Below are 27,366 nucleotides of genomic sequence, written 5' to 3'. Positions count from 1 at the left end.
AAGCAGGATGCCCTTTTTTGACTGTGTTCCTGCCAGACGCGATGCCCTCAGAAATCTTGAGTGTCTCTGTATGTGCCTTAAATTCATTTGTTCCATTATTTGATTTCTTATTTTTGACGTCTGTCATCGTAATAATTAGGAGAAAGACAGCATACAATGTTCGTTGCGCCGCAACCATGAACATGATGTTTTCATTCGTTATTGTTGGATTGATCCTCTCGTTTTCAGACATCTTGGGTGCATCCATTTTGATATTATCCAGCCCTCTGGAGTTGACGCCAAAGTACAGTGGCAGACCGTCAAGGCCTGCAAAGTCTTCTCTGCTATTTAGGCGCCGTCACAATCACTTCAGCAGGCTCTGGAGCATAAATTAAGTGTCGATGAAACTGTTGCTTTAACCAATCAGATTTCTAGTTGGCAACCCAAGGCCCGCTGAAAGTTGCTGGAAATGTCAGTTTTCGCATACTATGATTGGCTTGTCACTAGCCAATCATAGTGATAAACATATACTGGCCACAGCTAGCACACTGTTTCGGTAGCAAGCTGCATGAGCAAATATATTGTGTTGATTTAATGGCAGTTTTGTCAACCCACAATGGCTGAAGGAGAAGAAATGGATTTGGTTGGAGATTTACTGTTAAAGCCAATTTCAAGACTGTCTTTTAAAGAAAAAATGGACATCATTAAGAAAGGTTGGTCAGTTATTTCCTGGATAATGGTACTCTCTAGTGGGCTTGGAGTAAATCACACCACACTTTTCGTTGTGCGACAACAAGGGCACTTTGATGATGATTCCAGTTGACGGCAGAGGTCAGGAAATCTCAATGTTTGCACCATGAGGTGCCTGAAAACAGCTTGATTCGTTAACTGAATTCTTTATCCATTCATGCCAAATTTATCAAAATATTGTTTTTAGACTAAAACATATTGCAAAGAACACGTATGACGTGACTTCCATGTTAATTAATTTTCATCCGGCACATGTACAACTTACACATTTGGTAAAATTTGTAAAAAAAAGTTCAATTTTGACAGTACCTCTGGTAACTTAAAATCTTTAATGTCAATTTAAGATATAGATATATTAACATTGTTTTTTGAGAAAGTTGGTCTTCAAGCAATCATGTTATCAACGCGTCATGTCATCAACCCGTCACTTCGCTTGCTATCGCGGCATGCCCAGGAAGCCCGCTAACCTGGTTTTTGGGTTTGGTCACATGATCTCGCACATATGGCAGATTAACCTTTAGTGTGGGAGTAAAGGCATGATTGCTAAGTGACAAAGAGAAGAGATGGTTCGCCTGAGGCAAAGCCACTGAGCACTGTCCAAGTTTCCATTATTCTGTTGCGCCAGGAGGTGGGGAAAATAGACATAAGTCCTCGCTTTCAGCTGCAAAGGTTTGCAGCTCTGTCTTGAAATATGGCATCACTCCAGCCAGCCTGATAATGTGTAACAGATTTTCAAACCAGCATCATTCACAACTTAACAAATCATTTACCAACCCTTTAAAAGAAAATAGTCACCGGTGCCAGGGGAAATCTGCTGTTCACATATCAGGTGAAACACAGTTCACATATCTTTTACTTCAATATTTCTCCTTGGGTGGTGACCACATTTGGAAACATCACAAGAAATGATGGAACCTCTCAGTTCCACAATAACTGTAGCCGACATCTTGGATAAATTACCAGGACATCTTTCTTGCCTAAATGATTTATTATTTTCATCTCAAACGAATGCGAACATTCAGGCTACTAAACTGTACATAATGCAATCATGGTGAACATTCTAGCTTCTCAACAATATTAAACAAGACTTTGACCAAAGCGTCAGTTGTGTATAACCCCTCCCAATACTACCACTATGTTTTCTGAACGTTTACATCCCGGGTGTCAAAGTCAAGACCGGGGGCCCAAATCAGACCAGCCATATTATTTTCATAACGGCCCCTGAGAGGAAACCTTGACTACCATGTGGCCCGTGGCATGAAAATTAGTTTCACACCCTTGATTTAGACTACAATTTTTGTGTGTTAGGTGGATGGAAGCTTGCCTGGAAGAAGAGCTCCCCACAACCACAGAACTAGAAGAGGGACTGAGGAATGGTGTCTACCTCGGCAAACTTGCCAACTTCTTTGCACCCAAAATGGTAACAGTAAAAAGGATCTATGACAGAGATCAGGCTCGGTACAAGGTATGTTAGTATTTTTTTTACTGCCCTACTGTAGAATATTATAATTACATTTCAGTGAATTTGGGTCACGTTCCTTTGTATGAGATCCATTTTTCCCTTTTTTCAGAGCACAGGATTGCACTTCAGGCACACTGACAACACGGTTCAGTGGCTCAGGGCTATGGAGTCAGTGGGCCTACCAAAGGTCAATAGTGTGCACACCCAAACACTGTTTTCCTATTCTTATAAACACCCACATACTTTACCTCCAGAATAGAAACGGTCTGTCCAGTACACAATCTGAATTGACCCCAACGTCTTTACATAAAGACATTTATTACAATCGGTTGATTTGTTGAGGTTGCAACAAATCCAAAAGCCTCATCCAAAAGTAATGGAGAACCTGTGTGTACGTGTTCGATGTCGGGCACATGCACTGCATATGTAAATGGGAAACATAACATAACATTATGCCAGCCATTCGGCGAAGGGGGATTTCTGTGTTGTGTCACACGCACTGTAAATAATTCAACATGTTGACAAGGTGATGAATTGTCATGACAGAATGGAAAAGTCCCTGATCAGTGCAGAAGTAGTTGATTTTGGGCCATGTTTTTTTTCTTTTGGCAGAGGAGGCTCATGATCTTTTGCTCGCCAATTGTCTGAAACTTAATGTGTAATGCATAAGAAGAAAATGAAATCTGAATAATTGATTCATTCGGGCATTATGTGGCATAAAGCCCCGTCTTTTGATGGGTTGCCGCCCCAACTTGGTGCAATAGAACAGTGGAACATTATTTGGAAAATACATCAACTACTCAGAACAATAAATTGCTTATGTTTTCAGATTTTCTACCCAGAAACAACAGATGTGTATGATCGCAAAAACATGCCTAAGGTGGTCTACTGCATACATGCACTAAGGTAAGAATTCATTGGAAACTTGCCACTCATTAAGGCACTAAATCAAACGTTAAGCCGTCACACGCTAGGTGTCAATTGATGTCCAGAACAGGATGTATGTCACATATAGCAGACCAATGAGCAAACACAACTACCTCCCTATATTCCACCAACATCTTGACTGAGCCATCAACTAATCCGAGACAGGATTGTATCCAGCAATACTGTAATCCATTCGAATAGCATACGTTTTTGCTTTCAATGTGTTTGGATGCCCACTTGAAAGTGGATGATCTTCACCTAACCCGGCTGCAAAGTCATAGGCTGACAAATTTGAAGTCCGGTGTTTGTTTGTCCGCCATGTTGCCGTATAAGATTGGGAGTACACTTCCTGCAAACATTTGTAACTATTCACCACCCGCTCAGGTAAAAACAATGGACAATTTGTGGTTACTGGAAAACTATCGATTACATAACAACGGGGTTGGAAATGAACAATGTCAAACTTTTCAAAAACTGGCAAATAAAAGACCCACTCAGTTGTTTAATTTCTTGCTTGATAGGTTGCAATGTCTTTTTTAAAATCTTTTCCACCTTTTAGTTGGGTGCAGTAACGTAAAGGACAACCGACGTCACTTTTTTGTTTCTTAACTGACATCAGAAAAACGTTTTATAGCATCTAAAATACCCAAAACACGCAGTATGATATTTTTATTCAAATGCAAGACACCAATAAAAATGACTTAGTGTCCAAAATCTGCAAAAATTGAGCTGCGAATTGGGCATTTTCAGAAAGTCCCGCCCCAATCAAAACAATTGCTTCAGATTCGGAGAATATGCTTTCTTGTTACACATCCAGTTATGAATACGATTCAAATAGTCCCGAAGAGGAAAGCATACATGTTTGCAATCGATTAAAGAATTTATTCCGTGCCATTATGAGGCAACATTGAGGGAGATGTCTCAACGAAAAAGAGGCACAAAATGGCGACCTCCTGTGGCCACCTCCGTTTCCAAAGGCTGATAAATTCCCTATATGGAGCTTGGATGCCCTCTTCTGCCGGCTTTTGGGTGCAACACGAGGTCCCCAGACCAAACAAATACAGCAAAATACATTGACATGATGGAAGGACCTACAATGCATCTTTTTTTCGGTTCCTTTAGTGACGTCACGTACGGACTCGTCACTAACTCAAAAACAAGACTTCCTGAATATTCAGCGCGAGTCTTAAAACGTAAAATATAGCTATATGCGGTGGAATCTTATTAAAATACGCTCAGTAGAAGTCATTTGAAGCCCTTTTACAAATTATGGACACAACTTGTCCTGAGACGTCGGTTGTCCTTTAAAGCATGTAAAATAAGGTTCCCTGTCAATGCTGCTCCACCGTTGAGTAAATTCTATGTTCAAATATATTTGTAATCTTCAGGTTCATGACTTGAGTGAATGAAGTGTTAAATTTATCTGCCTGCCCATCTGGTCAACAGGACAGATATCAAGATAGATTACGTGAGCCGTTTGGATTGTGTTTCTGTCAGGTCCTTTGAGATTTTAGTTTCCTTCCCAATTTATGCACACACGACTTCTTCCTTCCTGCGACTCCAGTAGGAGTCCCAAACGGCTGCTGTGCTTCGTTGTGCACAAACACGTGGATATATGGAGTCAAAGCAGCAGATGCGGTGAAGGAAAAAAAAAACGTTAAAGAACAACAATGTAAATATGCACAAAAATGATTTCATAATAGAACAGATGTTGCTGGTTTATAAAAAAAAACAAAACGGCTTGATGAAGAGAAAAAATACCATTAGGATGCGTCGATTTTTGGGGCCAGTTGTTATGAGCGATTGATCACGTTCCAATCTTCCCAGTCACTGTTTTTAATGCTGGTCAGCTGTTTCAGTGTTTGTCTCTCATAATGAATGAAATCATGTCCATGTGTCAGGAACAGAGGCCATTTCATGTTTGCTTAGACTCTCCAACCAAAGTGCAGAATAATCTGCCTCTGCTGCTATTGTGTGAATGTCCGCACTTGCCTTAAGTATCCATAATTCATTCGGACTTATCAGGTACCTGCCGGCCGATGAAAATTTGATGATGGTTGCAGGGACCCACCTGTTGAAATAATTGACCAGGCGACAAGAAGACATGACTGAGTACCTGGTGTCCTTGTTTTTATTGAATCCCGAGCCAACACTACCTCCCTGTGGTATTTGTGTGTTATTGGCTGAAAAAAATCTCCATAATATTGCCAACTATGAATAATCTTGATTAGTCATGGAAAAGAATACAAATCTTTCCGTTATTTATTGCTGCTGTTCGTAGCTGCAGATTGTCATAAGCTTGGAGCGCTTGCTCAAGTTTAAGGCTAATCTTGTGCACATTGTTTGTTTCAGCTTGTACTTGTATAAACTAGGCATTGCACCACAGATCCAGGACCTTTTAGGGAAGGTGGCTTTTACAGGTAACAACAGAAATATACTGTGCATAAAATGGAATAGAATTGGTTGTTTTGAATTAGAATCTTAGTCCTGCTCTTGAGTTAATTATAATGTAGTTGTTTTCTTTTTTCAAATTCACACGAATTGCTGAACATCTATTGGTCTGTATGCGTTTCCCAGAGGAAGAGATCAGTAACATGAGGAGTGAACTGGACAAGTATGGTATCCAAATGCCAGCTTTTAGTAAAATTGGCGGAATCCTAGCCAACGAGCTCTCAGTGGATGAAGCAGCGTGTAAGTCATTGACCTCATGTCGCCATTTCTACCCAGTGGACATTGACTGCTTTGTTATGCACACACAAATATTGTTTTCTTGCTCTCGTCCTTAGTGCACGCAGCTGTGTTTGCCATCAACGAGGCAATAGACAAGGGTCAGGCATCAGCGACCATGTCTGCACTGACAAATCCAAACGCCATGCTGAGGAACACCCAGGAAGCTCTGGCACAAGATTATCACGACACGTTGAGCCAAGCCAAGACTCGTAAACAAGATCAGTCCTCAGAAAGTGTAAGAATAAGAAAGTAGTTGATTGTAGTTAGTGATTGCATTTTTTTTTAAAATATGACCTAAAGTGAACATCCCTCTGTAAATTTTGAATCTAAACAACCCTATATTTGATCAGCAACAAGTGTGATTTCATGCATTCGGCTGAATGCGTTATTTAATGAGAAGTGATATAATGCTAAAATGTCCTGGATCAATAAGGGGACACAAAAACTGCATCCGCACTTTTGTTGTGTCCCTTTTATCCAGATTACCGTAAATGGAATGGATTTAGCCCATTTACGCCACCCTACTGATTGATGAGTTTACAGCTGCAGAAAGTGAATTTCTTAGTGGTTGTTGAAACTATCAATGTTGTCTTTTGCTTCTGTTTGCTCTGTCTTCATTCGCCAAACAAAACTCTGCTTACTCAGGGTAGTGTTTGAACATAAGACGTCACAACTTGAAAGTCTTCAAACACAAAGCAAACGATTCCAACGGCACTGTCGAATGGAATCGACTGTAGTGGCCCAGAAATCGGTTGCCCGCAAAGACTCGCTCGGTGAGCCTTGCCAGCACATTCCAGCTGCTGCAGTGTCAGCTGTACTTCACCAAATATTAATACTTGCACTGCAAGGCAACTTGTCTCCGTTTTCCTTTTTATTTTTCAAGACACCTAAAAGAAAGGGAGTTTATATTAAAAAATGATATCTCTATATAATATAATAATATATACACACACACACACAACCATGCCAAACTGATTGGTATGAAAAATGTCATTTTGTTTTCTTTTTTCCCTAGTACTCCACATTTTCTAGTGAGGAAAGGGATGTTTATGAGGAGCTGCTAACACAACAGGAAATCCAGAGCTGCATAGACTTTGTCAACAGTAAGGACCTCCATGATCATAAATGCTGCTGCATCAGCCTATTTTTTTAACATTCAGTGCTTTATACGCAAAAGTACATGCAGCTGTTTCTAAAAACATGAACTGGGCATGTGTTCGAAAATTCTGTTCCATTTATTGTTTTTGTTTGCAGTCCAAGATGCCGTGAGGGAGGTAAATCAGGCAGTGTGTAGCCAGAATGGAGCTTCTCTTATGGCTGCACTGAGGCTACAGGCGCTGGCCTTGCTCGGTGTGCAGGACATGAACCACAGATGGTACTTGGAGCAATTCACCTCATATTGTCTGCACAAATCCAAGGTGCCCTGATTTTGATGGTCTTTGCCACACAGTCTGCAACTTCACATAGTACTGTATTTAATGTCCAGACCATACACACTGTTAAATAAAAACATGAAACGATATGAAGGATATGATCTTCCAAGCAGTAATTCAAAGTAGGACTGAATTACCGGTAATTACAATTGCATTAACATCACAGTGTAGTTGAATACTATGTTTTGCTTTTCTACTTTCATTTCTTTCATAACTTTGCTTCTGTGTAATGTAAATTTCTCCACTGCGAGACTAATAAAGGCAAATCCAATCCAATCCAATACAATTTTCAAATCACAAAGGGTACACAAATTCAAATTGTTGCAAAGCATTAAGGATTTTTTTTTTATTAAGGATGTACCTACCACAAATGCTCCCTTGCTTAATTTATCGTAAATATCCCTTGCTGATGATTTTGCTCCAGTTGTCGCTTGTCCATACACTGTTCGTCATGTTGCACAATGCAATGTTTGCCTTGCGTCGTCTGCTGCAGGCCACATGAACTCCTCTTTCCACGATGCTTTTAATAATAATAATGATGCATTAATTTCTAAGCGCCTTTCAAAACAGGGCACTTATAATGTACGTTTACGTTTTGTAGCGTCATAAATTTTGTTAGCTTCTTTTGAATCTTTCTTCTGGGGCTTCTGTGCATCTACTTTGGAAAATGATATGCAAATGCACAACCTTATAATGCTCGGGAAAGTCCGGAAGCACGAAGCAGGCTTCTGATTGATGAGAACGTTTCTTCAGCCGTCGTCTGTACTTCTTTGAAAGAAGTACAGATGACGGCTGAAGAAACCTTTTCATCGATGGACCACTCCTGTACGACTGAGAGCTTACACAGACGCAGGCTTCTGATTGGCTGCCGTGCCGAGTAACCAAATTGCTAAACGAACCAAAATTCCAAAATTTCCAAACCGAACGAGGATTTCAAAAATCTGAATAATTTATTCAGATTTCGAAATCTTCGTTTAAACGTTTACTTTCTTGAATAAAGCAAACGTTTGATTTTGATCTTGAAGTTGTTGGCCACCCGGGCGGAGATGTTTTGTAAGTTGTACGCCCGACGTAAAAGTTGCACGCCTCGGGCGTCCGGGCAGACGATTTTTCAGACACTGCTGTTACACAGTAAAAAATGCTCAGACATGTAAAGGGATTTATGCGGCATGAAAGGTATTTGTGCCCCTCATTATACATTACAGTGAATCTGAAAAAGGGTACATTACAAATAAATAAATAGGATATGGAATCTCTATATTGAGGAGAGAACAATTGCAATATGGGTTCTTTTCTGACACATCCTTCAGCCTCGTGTTATCTGCTGCCACTCACACTAATCGATTCAGTAACACTAATGCTTTGTAAATGGCACAGCCACCTTATGGCGAGTCAATACATTTTCATATATCAAATATATTTGTATACTTTGCACTAAGTACAGTTCTTTTTATGAAACTTTTTTTTTGCAATTTTACATTTCAGTCTCATGACATTTTCTTTTGTCTTTGGACACCCACCCACCTCCTTTAATTTTGCTGCTGTAGATTGCTAATTTCCCCATTGTGGGACTATTAAACGGCTTTCTGATTCTGGTTAATATTCCACTCAAACTTAAATTTAGACAACGCTCCATTCATGTTAACCATCATTTTGATATTCCTGTAAACAATTTGACTAATTGCAGGATGAAGACAAGGCAGTTCTGGTGGATAAGGAGGAGATTCAAAGAGTTTTAAACTCTTGCAATGACTTTGCAGAAGCTGAAAGGCGAAGTAAGCACCAACACACCTGTTCGCGCAGAAGAACTTCTCAGGTCTCCCTGTGCCCACAATTCTACGTCTTATCATTTAATCGCCTTGTTTTTCTGCGCAGAACTTGAAGCGGTTTCAACAATCAATACTGCCATCCGCTTTGGCGATGCGGCGAAGACTGTGCAGGAACTCATGAACCCCGAAGCTCAACTGCCAATCGTTTACCAAACTGCTGCCAGTCTCTATCAAAATGAACTTTTTAGTTTGCAACTACAAGGGGGGAAGGTAAGACATGACTTTCTTGCTCTGACGTGGATTCGTCGCTACATGTCGTTTGTCTGTCAGTGCGGTTAAATGTCAATTCATGTGTTTGATTCCAACAATGTATGTTGCATTCAGTCCGGCCTAGGTCACGAGGAGTTGAATGTGGCTGTGGAAATGCTGTCGGCTGTAGCTGTGCTCAATGAGGTTCTGGACACCAATGACACGCAGGCTGTGATCGAGCAACTGACAGATTCGCCGCTGGGGTTCACAAACATGGATCAAGACAACCTAAACAGGTCTGTCAATGGGTACATGATTGGTAGTGGCAGCGAATGAGTTAAATGTTGAAATTGTGCTGAGGGCCAATGAGGCAAAATTGAATGAAATATTTATTGGAAATTCTACAATGGTCTCTTTCCTCAGGTATGCTGACGCCCTCGCCAAGCAACGGGCGGAGTCTCTCGCAAAGGGCCTAGAGTTCCTCACTTGGAACGACGTTCAAAAGTGCATTGACGCTGTCAACGTTCAGGTCCTAGAAGAGCACGAACGTAAGAACCTCAGACAATTTTCTGATTGCTAAACAAAGTAGTATGTTGCACTTGATTAGAAACTGACACATTCTCGACATGAGCTAATCAATAAGGTCTTCCATCTTTCCATCCTTCAAGGAATCATAGCAATAGCTGAGATCAATGAGGCATTGAACTCCGGTGATCATCAGCAGACACTTGTAGCCCTGCTCCTTCCCACTGCCAAGTTGACGGGGGTCAACCCAGTCACAGCCAAACACTACCACGATGTCCTACACAATATCAAACAACGCCTCTGCCAGGTAGTATGTATTATGTATTTATACCAAAACTTGAAACTAGCAATTTTTGAGTTGTTTTTCTTACCTGCAAGATGACGGCACCAAACATCACTGTTGGATTCAGAGCAGCTCTCATTATGAGCAAATGTTATCTCCTACTTTGGGTTTAATTTTTTTGGGAGATTATTTGGAACATTTATTATTTAAAGGACAACCGACATCACTTTTTTGTCGGTGAGGGGCGTTCCTTCAGTGACATAGGGTGAGTATTCGTCACCAACTCAAAAACAAGACTTTTGGAATATTCAGTGCAAGTCTTAAAAGGTAAAATATAGCTATATGCGGTGGAATCTTTGTAAAATATGCTCAGTAGAAGTCATTTGAAGCGATTTTACAAATTTTGGACACAACTTGTCCGGAGACGTCGGTTGTCCTTTAAATTCCAATTCCACAATATTAGTGTGTCAAGCATAGGTCAGAGCTTCAATCCACGCTAAGGCCTTCCTGTGTGGAGTTTGCATGTTCGCCCCGGGCCTGTGTGGGTTTTCTCCGGGTACTCTGGTTTTCTCAGACATTCCATAGACACTCCAAAAATTTCTCTAGGTGTGAATGTGAGCGTTGGTTTGTTCGTCTCTGTTTGCCCTGTGATTGGCTTTCCCCCCCCCTACTGCCCAAAGACAGCTTGGATAGGCTCCAGCAACGCCCCCAAGCGACCCTTGTGAGGATAAGTTGATGGGAAAGTGAATGGATAACTGAATATTACAATACTTCGGACTTTGTCGGCATGCAAGAAAGAAACTGGCAAGATATTCAGTGTTTGTATCACAAAGGTTTTTGTCATCCACGACAATGAAACTGCAATTATAAACCAAATCTAACCCAAATCAGTAAGTATAGTTGTCACATTTCAAATGTATTTAGTCTAAAATATTAATGTGGGTGTGTTTGTGTGTATATACAATATTTCTATTTTAAATAGTAAATCAATGTTTTGCATTTATGCCATCTTACCACACAATTATCATTTGGTTAACTTGAGAAAGAAACTATTCTTTCAACATTCCAGTCGAAGTGCTGTACATACAGTACATTTACTAAGAGACTTTAAACAGTCTATCCTGTTTATTTCCCAGTGCGGGATGTTTCCAAGATTGTGATTCCCCGCTGTGACCCAACAATGGTTCTGTCGGGCGAAGCCGTTTCAGTCGCATATCTTAACAGCCAGCCTCTCCGGGATCCTGCGGATGGAACTGAATTGTATCTCTGATGTCGCCGATTTAGAAATGAGCAAACACAGGAAGGGGTCCAAACAACTATGGAAGCAGCAGAGACACACAACAAATCTGTAATATCCATACAGTTTATCATCCCCGATGGAAAGCAGGCGGGCGTAGTGTGCGATATGCAGGATCCCGCTGGGCAAGAAACACACCACAAATATGATGAAAACCAGAGTGCTGATCTTGATAAACGCTCTCCAGTTACCCCCGGATTGTCCGAGATGGTGGACCACCGACACATGTGCATACATGGATATCAGAAATGGGATTACAAAGCCCAGAAAAACGAGCATCAGTCTGTAAGGCACGAGCAGTGAATGTGATTTTTCTTCCAGGGGAAGTACGTCGTGGCAGGTGGTAACTCCCACCTCAGCAAGCCAATAGCTCTGCCTCACTAGTAGCTCTGGTAGGATAGCCGCTCCAAATAGGAACCACACGATCAAGCAAGCCCAGACCGCAAGCACGGTCTTGGCCAGCCGTCTGTACAAGAAGGGCTTGACTACAGCCAGATAGCGCTTCAGACTGATGCAGGCTATTGTCTGTGCTGAGCAGTAGACGTTGCCGTAAAACAAAGCTGTCATCAGCCGGCACGAGACTTCCCCGAATGCCCAGTTGTTTCCACTGAAATGATAGTGAATCCGCAATGCCAGAGAAAGCAAGAGCAGCAGGTCCGACAAGGCCAAGTTCAGATAAAGCACAACGGTGGACAAGGACTTTGCTCGAAGTCTCAGACTGAGGAAGGTCAGAATGTAGGCATTGGAGGGGATACCCACAATCATGGCCAAGATGTAAGCCATAGGAAGGACCCAGGTGCTTAAGAACCCTGTGGTGTAGGCCGTTGCGGCGCCGTCTGGGTCCACATCCAGCCAAGGATCTCCACTCAGGTGGACACCAGCGAACGGCTGCTTTGTGAGATTGCGTTGATGTAACTTGCCCTTGAAAGATTTTGGGGACACTTCAGGTTGTGTGCTGTTTGTGGTTCCAGTTCTATTCCCTACATGGGGGGGAAAAGGCTATATTTATTAAGAGCTCCAACAATCTTTTTTTTAACTCATTCACTGCCAGACGTGAAAAAATGTGTCCACTTTAGTGCCAGGGTTTTTGTCATTGTCACTTGAATTCCAGGACCCACAGAATATTGAGTTTTAGGACTACATAAACAATCAATACAGCCTTAGAAACCTTAGACTCTCTTCTTTCATCAGAACAAAAAGTTAATTTCCAGCTGATTTGGTTCTGGAGATATCTGTGCTTGAAATGGGGGCGGCTGTATAAAATACAATAGATTACATACATATTGATTTAGATAGCACTTTAACAACAGCTCAAGCTGGAACAAAGGAAAATGCTGCCCCCTTGTGGAAAATAGAAAAAAAACTTTGCTAGAGGTCATGGCCAGCGCTTTATTGGCACCTAAGCATGAAAAAACAAAACCCCAACAAATTCGGGAATGGCGCTCGACGTCATACTTTTAATTCCTGAATAAATTCGTGAATGGCACTGAATGAATTCAACAAATATTTCTCGGGACAAAAAAAATAATAACAAAAGCGCTATCCTTGAACCATTTAGTTTGTATAACTGGAGCTCATGAGTAACAAAGAAATACAATTTATGGTTGTCATTTTTCAAAAAATCTTATTTAAAACACAGTAGGTTGTTTTAACCATAGTCACTTATATTTTTAGAGTTATCACAGACTTAATGGTTTGCGTAAAATAGTCCCAAGGGTAAGCAGTTTCCAATAAACAACGGAGGGTAAATATAAGAATATACTTACCATCAGCCTGGACGGTCTGCACAGCCATTAGACAAATGATAAATCCAACTAAAATATCCGCCATATTTACAGAATGCAGAAAAAAAAGGAATATTGTTGGATTTAATTTTCCACTAAGTTATCCACCGATAAACTTTGTTTTGACGCATCGCCATAGCACAACTGTCACTGATGCCTACTCAAGCTTGGCTATTTCAGAGAAGACCAAAGAAAGGTCCGCCTGTTTGTTCGCTCCTGCATGCACGTTTCCTGTCCTGCCTTGAAAACAAAATACCCTGCTGCCTACGTCAGCAACTGACTCACTGGAGTGGGACGGTACAAGTTCAGAGTTTAGCATCTGCTGCGATATTTCAACATGTCATTAATATAGTTATTATGTAATTTATGCAAAGTTGTGCTTTCTGATTTAGCATTAGTGATGAATATTGTGTGACAAAGTATGTGTCACTTTGATTTAAGTTTCCTGATGCAGTCATTGAATTACTGTCTTTTTGTTTGTGTTGCAATAGAAATCGTTTTGCAGAAAAGACAATTAGCTTTATTTCCCTCCCCATATTCTATTGATGAATAATGAATTGTGCTTCAAATATCCTGTACGTGGTAAATCGTGAGGGAAATTTCAGTCACCGCAGTTTTATAAAAAGACCCAAGCTAATGACCATTTCCTTCCTGCCAGTGGTCAGGGATAGCTTTATTCCCGCTCGGGAGTTTGCTAAATTTAGCATCAAGAGTTCGGCCCCGTAAATGTTTTTTATTGGATTGTTACCAAGTAGTAGAATGGGACAAAGATGGTTTCATTTCAGCAAACGGGTTGATTATGCAATTGTTTTTAACGATGACCACACTTGGTTGAAAATGTCGCAATTTATGGTATTTTGTTCAATTGCAGAACTCGGGAGATGAATCTGCCGTACTGTGGCTGGATCAAATCCAAGAGGCAATACATGATTCCAACCAGGATGCCGAGGAGGCACTCACAAGTGAATCCTTATTTTTTTATGTTTGCTTTTTAAAATTGCCGCTCTTTTGTTTCCCCATTTATTTAAAGTTATGCAATTTTTTTTTTAGGATTTTGCTCTGCCTGACCCAAAATATCAGTGTTTTTTTTTTTTTTTGCATGAATGTTGTGACATGCGTTTGTGGTATAAAGCGTTTAATTTGTCTGCTGGTTGTGACTTTTCTGTCCTTTTTCCACATCCACCCCATAGAATAGAGCATTAAACCTCCTATTCTGTGAAACGTTCCTTCTGCCCTTTACCGATGCTATGTTTGATGTAACTCCTCCTCCTTTGACACATTCATCCTCTGTTTTGACAGTGGCTGAAGCAGTTGCTGACATAAACGAATTGGTGGCCGAGGGTGACTCCCAAAACACACTGCAGGCTCTGCGATCACCAAATGCAGGGCTGAGATTGGTACTTGCCGAATGCGCTGATCTTTACCAGGCTGAACTGGAACAATTACAAGGAAAGATGGCACCTCAAGGTAGTTAATCTTAGAAATCTGCATTTGGGTCGGAACCCCTTTCTCCAAATTCGATACATTTTTCTCTTAAGCTGGCACTAGGAGCGTGTGGGTGAAACATCGCATCAATGATAGATATGACTACTACTATAACCTGGAGACTGGACAAGGTGCTTGGGAGGAGCCAGAAAACTTTGAAGACAATCATGGCCACCTCAGTAAAGAGGAAATTCAGGTACTTTGCCGCCCACCCATGATGCAAGTTTGTTCATTTGATGTTGCTATTAACTCATTCACTGCCAGACATGTGCAAAAATGTGTGCACTCTATTGCCAGAGTTTTTGTCATTGTCACTCGAATTCCAGGACCCACAGAATATTGACTTTTAGGATTACATAAACATTCAATCCAACCTTAGAAACCTTAGACTTTCTTCTTTCATCAGAAAAAAAGTTAATTCCTAAATTATATGGGTCTGGAGTTATATGAGCTTGAAATGAGGGCAGCTGTACAAAATACAGTGCAATACATACATATTGCTTTATGTAGCCCTTTAGCAAAAGCTGAAGCTGGAATGAAGCACTAACATGGAAAAAAAAAGGAAATGCTGTCCCTTTGTGGAAGGTAAAAACATTGCCAGAGATCTGGCCAGCGCTTTATCGGCACCCAAGCAAGAAAAAAACAAAACACAAGCTAATTCGGGAATGGCCCTCCATTTCATATTTTCAATTTCCGAATAAATTCGTTCATGGCAGTAAATGAGTAATTTTTTCCCCCCACATAGATGGCAGTCAGTTCTGTGACTGCAGGATATCAGTGGGAACAATTGTGGTTGGCCAATGAGTCCTTAGTAACGCGGATGCAGGCGAGGATCCGAGGTTTTCTGGTGAGACAAAGACATGCTCAAAGGATGGAGTACCTGCGTCAACAAGAACCTCATATCGTCAGGCTCCAGGTAGTGCCCATGATCGTTGTTGGGTCCTGTTTTTCCCCCCTAGGCAATTCACATTCAATTATAGTGATTTTTAAATGAGACTGCTGCCATTACCTAATAAGTATTGCATTTACACTTTTTATTTTTATTTTGCTTTTTTTTCCAGGCATGCTGGAGAGGTTACAAACAGAGAAAAATGTACACGGACAGGATGAAACTGCTTCATACAAGTGTGACCTCAGTTGTCAAGGTGATGCTTTGATTAAATGCGGCCTTAGAAATTGCAATTCGCCTCAAATACATTTTGAAACATTGACTAACGTGTTGTTTTCCTTAGATTCAATCTCTGGTTAAAATGTGGAAAGCCAAACGTGAATACAACCAGCGTTTGCAATACTTCAAAGATCATGTGCGTAACACCTGATTCCGTGTGTGTTCCTCCAGTCAGCATGTTTTTTTGTTGTTGCTATTAACCCTGTTGAGGCAATGCATTTACTAGGATTTTTGCTCATAGGAGAAGGACATTGTGACTATACAGGCTTTTCTCAAGGCGAATAAAGCAAGGGAGGATTATAGAACCCTGAGTAAGTCAACATCACAGCATGCATATCGGACTCTTCGCAAAATATGTAGCTTGAATTGTTATTTGAATGGACACTTTTCCACGGATTTTTGGTTGTATTTCATTTGTTTCTGTCTCATTCCCATGTCCACTAACTAAGCTGGCGCCAAAGACCCGCCCCTATCAGTGGTGCGCAAGTTTGTCCACTTGCTAGAACAAAGCGCTTTGGATCTGCAGGAAGAGCAGGATGTGACACGACTCAAGGAAGAAGTGGTCACCAAAATTCGCTCCAATCAGCAGATGGAGCAAGATTTGAACCTGATGGACATCAAAATCGGGTTGCTCGTGAAGAACAGGATCACGCTGCAGGTGAATAAATCTCTTTACTATTTACGCAGATTGGAGGATATGTGTGAAATATTAAGTGGATATCGCCATCTGTCTTGCCGTTTGTGCTGAAAGGATGTTGTGAGTCATAATAAGAAGATGAAGAACATGAAAAATCAAACCAGTGATGATGACGTTGCCACAGCAGACAAACTGGGAATAAAGGGGTTAAATAAAGGAAAGCGGAAGAAACTGGAGGCCTATCAACACCTCTTTTACCTCCTTCAGGTAATGCGTCAGCCTTTTCCTGTTCGGTTATCTCGGTTTCTCAAACCCAACAACCGTGTTCGATGCACCCTTCTATTCCTTCCACAGACCAACCCGTCCTACTTGGCGAAGCTCATCTTCCAAATGCCCCAAAACAAATCGACAAAGTTTATGGACACTGTGATCTTCACCTTGTACAACTATGCCTCTAACCAGCGAGAGGAGTATCTGCTGCTCAAACTCTTCAAAACTGCTCTCGATGAAGAAATCAGGTAATGCATGCGATAGTCTCACCTAAATTTGGGTTGTCAGTTTGACTGATTTTCCATCCATCCATCTATTTAGGTAGCTACTTAGCTCGCTACTTAGCTAGCCATTTATTGGATTGGATATTGGATTAGCCTTTATTCGTCTTGCAGTGAAGACATTTCCATTTCACAGCAGCACATTTTGGAATTTAATTTATTTATGTAGCTATTCAGTTGGCTATTTATTTATATAGCTTTTTATCTATCTATTTATTTATGTACCAAAAGCTATTTCATTATGTATTTGTTTTTGTGTGTTTATTTGTGTATGTATGTATGTATGTAATTATTTATTTGTGTTTTTCTTCATGCGGTTTCCCAGGTCTAAGGTTGACCAAATTCAGGACATCGTGACAGGAAATCCCACTGTCATCAAGATGGTGGTCAGCTTTAACAGAGGCGCGCGAGGCCACAACACTTTGCGACAACTTTTGTCTCCTGTTGTTAAAGACATCATTGACGACAAAAATCTTGGCATCAACACCAACCCTGTGGATGTTTACAAAGCCTGGGTCAACCAGCTGGAGACAGCCACTGGAGAAGTCAGGTTGGAAAAGAACTATAGTCATTCGATGGGTCAATGACAAGGATGGGATCAATTGTTGTTCTTTAAAACACGATGAGATTACATCTGCTCAGAATATCAAATGTTTTACGGGTTTACAGGAATGATTGCCACTTCTACATGTTCGCACTCTCATTGAATCCAAATAGTTTTCCTGTTAAAGCAGATGTTGGCACATTCCGCAGATGTACATTCTCAACATTATAATCTGCAACAAAAATGTTCACAGCTGTCCGTGTGTTGTTTTTGTCTCAGCAAATTGCCTTATGAAGTGACTCCCGAGCAGGCTATGGCACACAAGGAAGTATGCAACAGACTCGAGGCTTCCAGTCTGGCACTTCGCTCTGCAACAGATAAAGTTCTTAACTCAATTGTGTCCTCGCTGGATAATATTCCGTAAGTTTTGACACTGGGAAATGCTCAGTCTATGTCCTCCAAAACTATTGTGTGTTGCCAAAATAGCGTTTTCAGTTCATACAAAACTAATTCCAATGATTTTTGTTACGTTGTGTTCAACATACAGTAAAGTCTCGTTATATCGATACTCAAGGGAGTCCGAAAAATATCGATATAACCAGGACTATCGATATATCCGATCCTGCGCCGAACTGCATTAAACAAAAGCCGCCAAAAGAGGGCAGCCAAGCGCCATATAAGAAACGGAGCTGGCCATTAGCTCCCTTTTTTGTTCCCCCAATATTGCCTCAAAATGGCACATATAATTCTTTAATGATTGTAAACATGTATGCTTTAATCTTCAGAACTACAGTGTATTTGAAACATATTCATAACTGGATGTGTAACAAGAAAGCATATTATCCGAATCTGAAGCCATTGTTTGGATTCACAAGCAATGCAAGACGTCTTGGCGTGAAGTCATTTTTATTTGCATTTGAATGACATCGGCTGTCCTTTAATACACAGTATGGAATGTTAATAATTTTCAAAATCATCGCGCTTCAGCAGACAAAACAAGAAACATTGTTGCAAAAAACGATTGCATTCATATACAGTACAGTGGGCATGTACATAACACAACAGGGAAACTGCAACGCTTACATCTTACTGTATTATGTATACAATTTAAAAAAGTCATCAATCTTCTTCTGCTTCCCATTTTTACCTTTTAACACAAACACTTCAATCTCGTCTGCTACACACGAGCTAGCGTCTGAAAATGAAAATGGCCCTGCTACACGGGTGCTGGGCACGTAACCAAGTCACCTGACCAAGTTGACCAATGGCGCGACTGATGGCGTGACACGTAACCAAGACACGTGACCAAGTTGACCAATAGCGCGACCGATGGCGGCTCACGTGACCAAGTCGACCAATGGCGCGACCGATGGCGGCTTACGTAACAAGACACGTGACCAATGGCGCGACGGATATATCGATGTCAACAACAAAAATGGCCGGCGGGGGATGAAAAGGAGCACCGTAATAACCGGATTATCGTAACAACAGGGTATCGTACTAAACGGTACTAATTATACATAAAAAGACTAGAAATGTGCAAGGGAAACGAAAATAATATCGTAATAAGCGGTACTATCGATATAACCGATATCGATATAACGAGACTTTACTGTATAAACAAAATACAATGATTTTAGAATCATGTTTATTATTGAATAAACTACAAAAACAATATTCCATGTTTGCACTGACAAACGTATTTTTTTTAGCAACTAATCAACCAACCAATCAATTTAGAAATTTACGGCTGCAACATGTTCCAAAAAACCTTGTCAAAAACAGTTGGCAAAACCGACCCATGTCTTTTTCGAAGTGTACCACTAGATGGTGGTCATGTTCAAACAGGAATCTGTCTGTGCTTCCTTGCCTTTTTGAATTGTGCAAAATTTGGCATTGATAGCCATCGGTAATGTTGTAATTTTTCTATGTATGAATACCTGGCAACAATTTTGAGCTCTCATCGTCACTTGTTTTGCATGCAGTTATGCCATGAGATATGTAGCAAAGGTCCTGAAGAACTGCCTCCACCAAAAGTTTCCAGACGCATCAGAAGATGAGCTGCTAAAGGTAGAAGCCTTCAGTTATTTACTTGTAGCATTATCTTAGCATGCCTGTGACAATTGACATCGTCTTCCCAACCCAGGTCGTCGGAAACTTGCTTTACTACCGTTACATGAATCCTGCGATCGTCGCTCCCGATGGCTTTGACATTATTGACCTGTCAGCGGGAGGGCAGCTCCACGTGGACCAGCGACGCAATCTTGGATCTGTGGCAAAGATGCTCCAGCATGCTGCCGCCAACAAGCTGTTTGAGGGCGAGAATGCGCACATGACACCCATGAATCACTTCATATCGCAGACATATGAGAAGTTCCGGTGAGAATGTAGAATTTATTTTACCAAAGGAGTAATGCTGAATTCTTACACATGTATAAATGTGGACTTTTTTCCTCAACCATAGCCATGAGCCCTTTCATGCAAGTGTTCCAGTCAGAAATATGTTTATAACTGACAGACAGAGACGGAAATCAATACGCACTTGCTGAGTCAACGTTTGCAAGATTGGTACTTAAAGAAATCTGCTTGAAAAAGATGTGAAATTTGCCCGATGGATGTGACAAAAAGTCGCTAATTCAAGCACAGAAGAGTGCGAAGACAGGAAATTGATTGGGATTTGGAGGGTGATTGGGGGGGGGGGGGGCAGTTCTTGTATATATATAATTGGCACCAAATTATAAGCCTTCAGAGATCTCCGTCTCTTGCATATTCTCCATAATTTACCATCAAATAAACAAAAATCACGTTATCCACAGGTGTCAAAGTCAAGGCCCGGGGTGCAGATCTGGCCTCTCACATCATTTTATTTGGCCGGCGAAAGCAAATCAAGCATGTCAAATGCAATGATCCTTGCTAAAGTCCAAACCAAAATTTCAAATTGTCGAATGTAAACCACAATAACGGTCATCATTCTTAACTTCAAATTATAAAACTAGTTATTTAGTAATTTGTTGTGCGTTCTGTATCTAAAATATGGAGGAGATGAATTCTAATGGTTTCTCTAAATATGTAACGGCCCCCGAAAGTAAACTGACTACAATGTGGCCTGCCCCTGGCAAAAAATGAGTTTGACACATATGTGTCAAATAATAATTTAATCATATAATAATAAAAATAATAATGTAAAAGCTGGACAATTTTGCATCAATGCAAGTTCTATCTGTTCCCTAAGTAGGCCTATTCCTGATTTCTGTTTTAGGGTGTTTTTCCAGTCTGCCTGTGATGTCCCTGAACCCGAGGAGAAGTTTAACATTGATGAATACTCAGACATGGTGACCCTGAGCAAGCCCATCATCTACATCTCCATAGAGGAGATCATCAACACACACTCTGTAAGTTTCATATATCAAATCAAAACTGCCGTTTGGCTAACAACATCCTCAAAAGTACCTTTCACATCTGTATCAATGTAGCTTCTTTTGAAACACCTCGGAGCAATCTCACCAGACCCCAACGACTTGTTGCACGAGCTCTTAGAGGATTTGGGAGATGTCCCCGACGTAGAGACGTTACTTGGTACCTCGCGTTTATACTCCCCATTTGGATACTCAGTGTCTCTTCTCCAAAATGTCAGTGTCAAATACTTTCTTCTTCAAATGAGGCGAAGGAGCCACTCAGAGCAGTGACGCAAACAGGGATGCCGTCCTCAATCAGCTGGCCAAAACGGAGATCTCACTCACTCTGACCAGCAAGTTCGAGCTGCTTGAAGGGGATGACAAAGATTTGAAGAGTCTCATGACCAAGTGAGTTGTTTTCAAAATTTACATAGCGAGTATGAGAGAAAATGGACATGTCACAGCCTCTCATGCGAAAATGCGCAAATTATTTATCCGGACGGTGTTATTGAGACATGCTCCAATGTTTGGGACTTTGGGGGAGGAGAGGTAGGGTCCTTTATTGTTCTACCATGACAATTTCTCAGTGCACAAAACTAGGTCCAAACGATGATGTCACGGAAGAACATGACAGCCACATAGTCAAACCAACGAGACCAAGGAGAGTAAAATTGATTTAGACAGAGAAGATTGAAATCTACTTAAAATAAAAAGGGTGGTGGTCATATTTCCTTCAATTTTCACAACTGTATTTTCTGGAATATAAAGCGCACCTTCAACAAATGACATATTTAAAAACCATTTCCATACATAAGGTGCACCACATTATAAGGGGCACCTTCAATGAATGGCATATTTCAAAACGTTTTCCATACAGAAGGCGCACCGGATTATGAGGCGCATGGTCAGCTTTTGAAAAAAAATATATGGGTGCACCTTATAGTGCAGAAAATACGGTAATTTGTCAGATTCTTGCGTACATGAAATATAGATTCCTCATGGACAGAATGATGCTATGATGAAGTTGTTGTTCTGTCTTTGTCCCTTATATGGCTTTTTTTTAACATCACCCCCACCATCCTCACCACAATATCGCTTTGTGACGCAACGTTGTCTTTCCTGCATTTGAGTCATTTCCTGTCCAAACAGGAAGAAGCTCGCCGGAGGCACTTATCATCCCCATAAACATGTATCCATGTATGTGTGTAACACGCTGCATTAGAAAGATGATTTCATCATAGCCTTGAGATGAGGACTTTTCATTCTGTTTGGAATCCATATGTAGATTTGTGTATTCAAAGTAATAACAACCACTATAACCGAGTTATATGGAACCTTTTAACAGACTCCAGAGCGTATTTCATATCCAAATGAAACATGGTTGGTTATCTTTAAAGCTGTAGTTCTCGGTTAAAAAAATTCTTCTGCATTGCTAGAAACCTAAAACCGGGCAAATCAGCAAATATCAGAATCAGAATCATCTTTATTGCCAAGTATGTAGAACACACAAGGAATTTGTTTCCGGTAGAACACGCTGCACTAGTATCGTCGTCAAAAAAAAAAAAAAAAAAAACTGCTAAAATAATAAAATCGTGTTTTTCTTTGTTGGCTTCTTCAATCTGGATGAACAAACATTTGGCGCGTTTTCACATAATTGCATCAGTGCAGAGCGCCGATGCGTATGTGTGGAATTGAAGCGTACGTATTTACGTGGGCCAGGAGATATGAAACAATCTCTTTTCGACAATGGCTGCTACAGCTTCGTGTTTGCTTTCAAAACTTAGCTTGTAGCAAATGTGCACATTTCACCATGACATACCTGATCCATTGGTGAAACGGAGGCTTTGATCCCCCCTTTCATCGAGAACTGCTTCATACAACAAAGAGGGTGCAGAAAGTGCTTCAGGTTGAATGACTGTGTCTTGTCACATTATTTGTTACTTTTTTTGTTTTTTTTATATCAAGATCGCGCCGTGAGAGTGGCTGCCTTCATAGCAGCTCCTGTATTTTGCTTTTGCTGCTGTGAAATGTACATTTCTCCACTTGAGACAAATACATGCTAATCTAATCTAAATGTCTGCCGCTGTCTTTGTAGGACGAAGAAACTTATCGTGGACGTAATCCGAATTCAACCCGGAGAGACTTTGGCTGAAATTTTAGAAACTGTGGCCACAGCTCGTCAGGTGCCATTTTTTTGTGCCATTATTTTTTCCATTTTTGTCTGAATGGTATTTTATTTTTACGATAAGAACCTCAAGAAGAAAGTAGTAAAACAGTATAGTATTTGCATGCACAAAATACATTTTAAAGATGTACAGAATGCATGATAAAATGTAAATGATAAGATATTAGCATATAGGCAACTGCATATATGCTGCACAAGATGGCAGTGCTATTTAAAATGCGTGAGTGGGGGATAGTTGATGTTTTCAGGTGCGTATATCTAGTAGCCTGACACCAGTCGGTAGGAATCGGCGGTGTATTAATCTCTGGCTGAACGGGTTGCCCAGTGCTGTCAGGATGGCCTGGAGGGGGATGGGAGATCTGTCCATTGTCACTTTTAGATTGACTAGCAACCTCCTGTTGCCTAACTCCTCCAAAATGTACAGGGAGAAGAACTGGCCCTGTTGGGCTGAGATGCTTTATCAGCAGACGGTGCCGTAATGAAAGGCTGAAGCCACCGCAGAGTCATAGAAGGTCTGAAGGAGTGACCCTTGAACCCCATTACCGTAATGTTTGAATTTTGTTCCACAGGAGTCTGAGCATACCAAGATAGCGGTGCGACGGGCGGTTCAGGACGCTCAGACCCCTGATGGGCTAAAGAGCAGCCCGGCGGTCCTGGAGGACAGTCAGCTTCCTCTGGAGCAGAAGAAACGGAAGATCCTGAGGAACCTTCGGAACCTGGAGCAAGCCAACCTCGTCGCTGCCACAAACAAATACCAGGACGTCATCAATGACATTGCGAAGGTGTGTAAGCAGCTTACTTAGAAGCAGCTACAGAAGCCACTGAAGTCGTAGTCATCCTTTCAACCTCTGATCGCCAGGATATTCGCTACCAAAGACGCTACCGGCAAAGAAGGAAGGCCGAGCTTGTGAAACTCCAGCAGGCGCTTTTGGCACTCAATTCGAAAACGACCTTCTTCCAGGAACAAATGAACTATTACGACACCTACATCAGGACATGCCTGGACAACCTCAACCGCAAGTGAGCCTGACGACCTGCGTGGATGGTGCGGCGTGGTTACGGTCACACCGCTTATACGTCACTGTGTTGTGCCTGGCTAGGAATTCTCGCAGATCCATCAAGGTGGACAGCAAAGCGGATGAAAAGCCCGGCAAAAGGGGGAAGCCACAATCTTTGAAGTACACCGGAGCGAGGCTGCATGAGAAAGGAGTCATTCTGGAGATCGAAGGGCTTCAGACCAACCAGTAAGTCGAGAAGTTCAATCATTGTCATCCATTGGGAGATCATCAAAAGTCACTCGAATGGTCTGAAAATGGATTCATACAAAATGGATCGTGGATAAATGGATCGTTATTCAACTCCCCATGTCTGTGAGATATTGACATTTGATGGCAGGTTAAGCATCACCTCCCTATTTCTCCACTGTGAGACTAATAAAGGCATATCCAATCCAATCCAATCCTATTGGAGATCAGTCAAAGCCCCTCTAAAAAAATCTTTGCATTTAATACGCCTTTCATTTTTATTGCTTGACACTCTTGACATTTACGTTAAATCAGACTGAGCTGTGACTTTTGAATTGTCTGCCCAGATCGTTCATCTACAAATCAAATCCAACACCGTCGTTTTGAATTTCCTTTTTCCTTATAACTTATTCACCGCCATTCGTGAATTTATTTAGGAATTGAAAATGTAACATAGAGCGCCATTCTCAAATTAGTTTTGGTTTGGTTGTTTTTTCTTGCTTGGGTGCCGATAAAGCGCTGGCCAGATCTCTGGCAATGTTTTTACCTTCCACACGGGGACAGCATTTCCTTTTTTTTTCATGTTAGACATTTGTTCCAGCTTCAGCTGTTGTTAAAGCACGATCTAAACCAATATGCATATATTGCATTGTATTTTGGACAGCCACCCTCATTTCAAGCTCATATAACTCCAGACCCATATAATTCAGGAATTAACTTTTGTTCTCATGAAAGAAGCGAGTCTAAAGTTTCTAACGCGAATTGAATGTGTCTGTGTAAGCTCTGTCGTACAGGAGTGGTCCATCGATGAAAAGGTTTCTTCAGCCGTCATCTGTACTTCTTTGAAGGTGTCGGACGTTTCGCTTCTTATCCAAGATGCTTCGTCAGCGAACTAAAGTCTTTTGCTGGTAGTTTCGGCCCTATATATATCCTTACTGTCCAGATGTGGCGGTGCCGGACTCTGCTATGATTGGTCCCTGCTCTCAGGTTGGGGGGAGCAGGGGACTACTTCCTGCGGCTCCACTGATTACTTCTATTGTCCTGATTGATTACTTCTATTGTCCTGCCTGAGTATGAGGTCTACGACTGGCCTAATTGCCCCATTTGCTCTGGTATCTCCTCATCAGCATAACTAAGCCTATGTTGCCTAAGAAGTCTGTTGTACGAACGATCAAAACATGGCGGTTTAGTGAAGGATGTTGCTGTTTTATGAAAATAGCTTCTATTACTGCCCTTTCAAACCATCTATTTTCTTTCGCTAAGATTTTAACCGCATTGTCATCAAATGAGTGGTTGCTAGCTTTTAGATGCATATGTACTGCAGATTGAGGCTCACTAGTATTATCCCTGCGATGTTGATAGTCTTCTTTGAGAATTTGTTTAGTCTCCCCAATGTACTGCTCTTTACAATTTTCATTTTTACAATGTATTGAATAAAAGCAAAGACTTTAGTTCGCTGACGAAGCATCTTGGATAAGAAGCGAAACGCCCGACACCTTCAAAGAAGTACAGACGGCTGAAGAAACTTTTCCATCGCTGGATTGAATGTTTATATAGTCCTAAAACTCAATATTCTGTGGTCCTGAAATTTGAGTGACAATGACAAAAAACCCTGCCACTGGAGTGGACACATTTTTGCACATCTGGCAATGAATGAGTTAAAATGGGAAAGTGTTGATGAAATTATTCCCATCAGGAACGCGTCATCGTATCATCCGGAGTTAGATGATTTTACGGGAAACCATAAGTCCATTCCCCCTCCAGTGTTACTGCCTTGACATTTTTTTCATCGGTTATCTTTTGTTGCCAGGTTCAAAAATGTCATGTTTGAAATTTTACCAAGTGAGGAAGTTGGAGATTTTGAGGTGAAAGCAAAGTTTATGGGCGTTGAGATGGAAAAGGTTCAGCTTCATTTCCAGGTAAGCAAAATTCCATTACCTCACATTCACACTACACACACAATGACTTTCATGCAGACAGCTTGATTTATTTAGTTATTTATGTATTTATTTGTTTATTTATTTATTGTGCTTGTAAATACTTGTAGCCGAGAAGAACCTGTTTGTCAGTTACTACGAATGCAAACCTGTTTTTTTTTTTTTTTTTTTTTTTACCAGGACCTTTTACAGCTTCAGTATGAAGGCGTGGCGGTTATGAAGATGTTCGACAAAGCTAAAGTCAACGTGAACTTGCTCATCTTTCTCCTAAATAAAAAGTTTTACGGAAAATAAAGAGAAATACGGAATATAGGGAAATATTTTGTGCCTTGTGACAGCGCTCTGTTTGTTCAACAAAATTAAGTTTGTTGGAAAATGTACATGATGCTTTTTTTTTCTTTTGAGTAATTTAATGAAGCTGTTCATTTCTTTTTTCCTTTTTTGTGAGAGCTAAATTTAACGTATTTTAATTAGAAATATATTGTTTTCTTGGCAAGAGAAACACTATTGTTTTGTTGTTACTTGTATGTTGACCATGGAGTTGTATTGTTGAAATGTTATAGTACACCAGTGCCTTTTTAATTAAAGCAACTAAATAATCATATTTTAATTAATAAAACTTTTAAATGTTGCAACTAATGCTTTTTTTCATATGTGTTGTTGGTGGATGTGATTTTGACCACCAATGTATAGAAACCATTTCTATTTAGCGGGAAACCCGCAATTCTACTGTTTTATCATTCAAGACAACCGACGTCTCCAGACAAGTTGTGTCCATAATTTGTAAAATGGCTTCAAATGACTTCTTCTGAGCTTATTTTACAAAGATTCCACCGCATATTGCTATATTTTACGTTTTAAGACTCGCGCTGAATATTCCGGAAGTGTTGTTTTTGAGTTAGTGACGAGTCCGTACGTGACGTCACTAAAGGAACGCCCCATGACCGTAGAAAAGACGCATTGTAGCGGTCCTTCCATCACGTCAATGTATTTTGCTGTACTTGTTTGGTCCCGGGACCTCGTGTTGCACCC

At 40.9% G+C, this 27,366-nt stretch overlaps 3 protein-coding genes across 4 annotated transcripts in view; 1 reads left to right on the top strand and 2 right to left on the bottom strand.

The window, feature by feature from the left end:
• Positions 1–26,969, top strand: part of iqgap2 (IQ motif containing GTPase activating protein 2) — a 35,198-nt gene extending 8,229 nt beyond the window's left edge. The window contains exons 3-38 of one of the 2 annotated variants that reach the window (XM_088994230.1): positions 2,038–2,194; positions 2,301–2,378; positions 3,021–3,097; positions 5,471–5,538; positions 5,696–5,809; positions 5,905–6,083; positions 6,864–6,951; positions 7,103–7,266; positions 8,969–9,056; positions 9,157–9,320; positions 9,435–9,595; positions 9,723–9,847; positions 9,968–10,131; positions 14,060–14,150; positions 14,488–14,655; positions 14,727–14,869; positions 15,419–15,589; positions 15,735–15,818; positions 15,906–15,977; positions 16,083–16,152; positions 16,291–16,499; positions 16,593–16,745; positions 16,833–16,996; positions 17,355–17,579; positions 17,853–17,993; positions 19,559–19,643; positions 19,720–19,952; positions 20,833–20,965; positions 21,047–21,149; positions 21,235–21,376; positions 23,064–23,151; positions 23,723–23,935; positions 24,013–24,173; positions 24,254–24,397; positions 26,208–26,316; positions 26,515–26,969. In XM_088994230.1, coding sequence (XP_088850356.1) covers positions 2,038–2,194; positions 2,301–2,378; positions 3,021–3,097; positions 5,471–5,538; positions 5,696–5,809; positions 5,905–6,083; positions 6,864–6,951; positions 7,103–7,266; positions 8,969–9,056; positions 9,157–9,320; positions 9,435–9,595; positions 9,723–9,847; positions 9,968–10,131; positions 14,060–14,150; positions 14,488–14,655; positions 14,727–14,869; positions 15,419–15,589; positions 15,735–15,818; positions 15,906–15,977; positions 16,083–16,152; positions 16,291–16,499; positions 16,593–16,745; positions 16,833–16,996; positions 17,355–17,579; positions 17,853–17,993; positions 19,559–19,643; positions 19,720–19,952; positions 20,833–20,965; positions 21,047–21,149; positions 21,235–21,376; positions 23,064–23,151; positions 23,723–23,935; positions 24,013–24,173; positions 24,254–24,397; positions 26,208–26,316; positions 26,515–26,628 — 4,843 coding nt within the window. In that variant the 3' untranslated portion in view covers positions 26,629–26,969. Of the gene's footprint in view, positions 1–2,037; positions 2,195–2,300; positions 2,379–3,020; positions 3,098–5,470; positions 5,539–5,695; positions 5,810–5,904; positions 6,084–6,863; positions 6,952–7,102; positions 7,267–8,968; positions 9,057–9,156; positions 9,321–9,434; positions 9,596–9,722; positions 9,848–9,967; positions 10,135–14,059; positions 14,151–14,487; positions 14,656–14,726; positions 14,870–15,418; positions 15,590–15,734; positions 15,819–15,905; positions 15,978–16,082; positions 16,153–16,290; positions 16,500–16,592; positions 16,746–16,832; positions 16,997–17,354; positions 17,580–17,852; positions 17,994–19,558; positions 19,644–19,719; positions 19,953–20,832; positions 20,966–21,046; positions 21,150–21,234; positions 21,377–23,063; positions 23,152–23,722; positions 23,936–24,012; positions 24,174–24,253; positions 24,398–26,207; positions 26,317–26,514 lie in introns of both variants that reach the window. The other variant, XM_088994229.1, reaches the window with a different exon arrangement.
• Positions 1–27,366, bottom strand: part of LOC148899157 (ladderlectin-like) — a 256,335-nt gene that overhangs the window by 76,844 nt on the left and 152,125 nt on the right. The gene's annotated exons all lie outside the window — the stretch shown is intronic.
• Positions 10,141–14,027, bottom strand: f2rl2 (coagulation factor II thrombin receptor like 2). Its single transcript, XM_088994231.1, has 2 exons — positions 13,171–14,027; positions 10,141–12,384 (listed from the first exon to the last, which is right to left on the bottom strand). The coding sequence occupies exons 1-2, from the start codon at positions 13,232–13,234 to the stop codon at positions 11,312–11,314; spliced, it is 1,137 nt and encodes a 378-aa protein (XP_088850357.1). The 5' UTR covers positions 13,235–14,027; the 3' UTR covers positions 10,141–11,311.

Source organism: Hippocampus bargibanti, linkage group LG04, assembly GCF_051943395.1.
Source record: "Hippocampus bargibanti isolate YZ-2025 linkage group LG04, ASM5194339v1, whole genome shotgun sequence".
Classification (NCBI taxonomy): Eukaryota; Metazoa; Chordata; class Actinopteri; order Syngnathiformes; family Syngnathidae; genus Hippocampus; species Hippocampus bargibanti.
This window is presented reverse-complemented; position numbering and strand designations above follow the sequence as displayed.

What these genes read in the sequence shown, in the direction of transcription:
- f2rl2 (XM_088994231.1), bottom strand. Translation starts at nt 13,234, where the DNA reads ATGGCGGATATTTTAGTTGGATTTATCATTTGTCTAATGGCTGTGCAG. An exon ending in GCAGACCGTCCAGGCTGATG is followed by an intron (nt 12,385 to 13,170) that starts GTAAGTATATTC and finishes CCCCCCATGTAG; the next exon opens with GGAATAGAACTGGAACCACA.